This window comes from Humulus lupulus, chromosome 6 (genome assembly GCF_963169125.1).
Source record: "Humulus lupulus chromosome 6, drHumLupu1.1, whole genome shotgun sequence".
In the NCBI taxonomy this organism is placed as follows: Eukaryota; Viridiplantae; Streptophyta; class Magnoliopsida; order Rosales; family Cannabaceae; genus Humulus; species Humulus lupulus.
In genome coordinates this window covers 39,245,458-39,247,514 of record NC_084798.1, presented here as the reverse complement: position 1 = coordinate 39,247,514, position 2,057 = coordinate 39,245,458, and the positions used below count along the sequence as shown (strand labels likewise).

General features: G+C 39.9%; 1 protein-coding gene across 1 annotated transcript; it reads left to right on the top strand.

The window, feature by feature from the left end:
• Positions 1-216: 216 nt before the first annotated feature.
• Positions 217-1,056, top strand: LOC133784995 (uncharacterized). The gene has a single exon (XM_062224255.1). It carries the CDS (start codon positions 217-219, stop codon positions 1,054-1,056), a length of 840 nt encoding a protein of 279 aa, XP_062080239.1.
• The last annotated feature ends 1,001 nt before the right edge of the window (positions 1,057-2,057 follow it).

Genomic DNA, 2,057 nt, shown 5'->3' with positions numbered 1-2,057 from the left:
TAATGAGACGACTATGCTTCACTATGAGGAACCCATGTTGAAAAACGGAAAGAAAGTAGCCCAAATTGATTTGGATGAGGTATCTGAACAGGCTCAGAATTGGAATTCAACTGTGATATGTATGGTTTTAGGTGCAAATCCCCATTTGCTGTGTTTGAAGGCTTTGTTAAAAGAATATGGGGTCATTTGGGTGTTGAATGGGTAGTGAGGATGCATATGGGTCTCACCATTGTCAAGTTCAATGATGAGGCTACAAGAGATTTTGTTTTGGAGAGTGGTATTGTGCAGTTTGATAGGAAGCCGGTTATTGTGAGACCTTGGACTCAAGAACTTGACTCAATCAGATTAGTCCGATCTGTTCCACAATGGATTCGTTTGCCAAATCTAGGTCTGCAATATTGGGGGAAAAATTGTCTAAGTGCCTTGGTTAGTACAATTGGAAAACCTATTATGGTGGATAAGTTTACAAAGGATAGATCTATGATTAGGTTTGCTAGAGTTCTTGTTGAAATGGAGATTACAGATGACCGTCCTTTCATTATCCATTTTGTCAATGAACGTGGACAAATTCAGGAGCAATTTGTGGAATATGAATGGCTTCCCATTAAGTGTTCGACTTGCAAAGGCTATGGTCATAATGCAGCAGAATGCAAGAAAACTGAAACAAAAGCTTGGGTTACTAAGAGCAAACCAGAACAAGATTCTACCAATCCTGCTCCTGATGCGGTGGTTACCAAGGCCAAAGTAGGAGAGACATCTGATGTTCAACAGGAGCCTAAAGTTGTGGAGACAAAGAATAATGCAGCTGAAACAGTTACACATGAGACTGCTATTCAGGACAGGGCTCAGATTCAGGTTCTGACTCGGTCTCCAACAACCAAAGAGAACTGGGAAGTTCCAAGGAAAATTGGGACCTCTAAGAGCAAAGGTAAGACTGTGAGTTCACATCTGGATAGGGACAAGAATGTGTTTAAAGTGCTTCAAGAACAGGTAACAGGGGAGATGAGTGGGGTATCAATTGATTCTACTCCTGATGGATTGCACAAACATACTTAGCTGGAATGTAAGGGGTTTGAATAAGAGAGACAAACAACATGCTATTCTGCGTCTCTTAAAGTTGTATAAAGTGGGTATATGTGCTTTGTTAGAGAATAAATTAAAGGGATATAAGGTTCATGATATGATGTCTAAAGTGATGGTTGGTTGGGATTACTATAGTAGTACGGCTACTGAAGGTAGGATACTGGTTCTGTGGAGGAGATCCTTTGTCAATGTTCAGGTGTTGCTGGAACACCAGCAATTCATACATTGCCTGGTTAAGTTTTCTAGTTTACAGCAGGAAATGGTTATTACATTTGTTTATGGTTTTAGCTTGTTGACTGAGAGGTTAGATATGTGGAGGGGTTTATCTTCCCTGTCTATTCTGAACATACCATGGCTGGTTGTGGGAGATTTTAACGCAGTGTTTAATTTTGATGATAGAGTGGGAGGAAGGGAGATTAGTGCAAATGAGATTGTTGATTCTACTGCTTGGCTAGCTCATTCTCACCTTGCTAAACTCAAATGTGTTGGTTCAAACTTTACCTGGTCTAATAAACAGGAGGGGGGAGATCGGGTATATTCAAAAATAGATCATGCATTTATCAATGAAGAGTGGATAGACTCTTTTCTGAATTCAATTGCTGAGCTACATTGGGAGGTTTATTCAGATCATTGCTTTTTCCTCATTAAGACTCTTACGGCTGGGAATCTAGGAGTGTAACCTTTCCGGTTCTTTAATTGATGGATTACTCACAGCAAATTTAAAGAAACTGTTATGGCAAATTGGCTCAAGCCTATGATAGCTAGAGGTTTATGGGGAGTGACTAAGAAGTTGTTACGTCTGAAACATGTTCTGAGGGTGTTTAATAGGATGGAAATTGGAGATATTGAGAAAAGGTTTCATCAAGCTAAAGGTGAATATTAGGTAGCTTTATCCAAAGATCAAGAGTTTCCCTTTGATGTCACTGCTCAGGAGGTAGAAAGGAAAGCAGCGATCTGCTATAAAACTGACTATG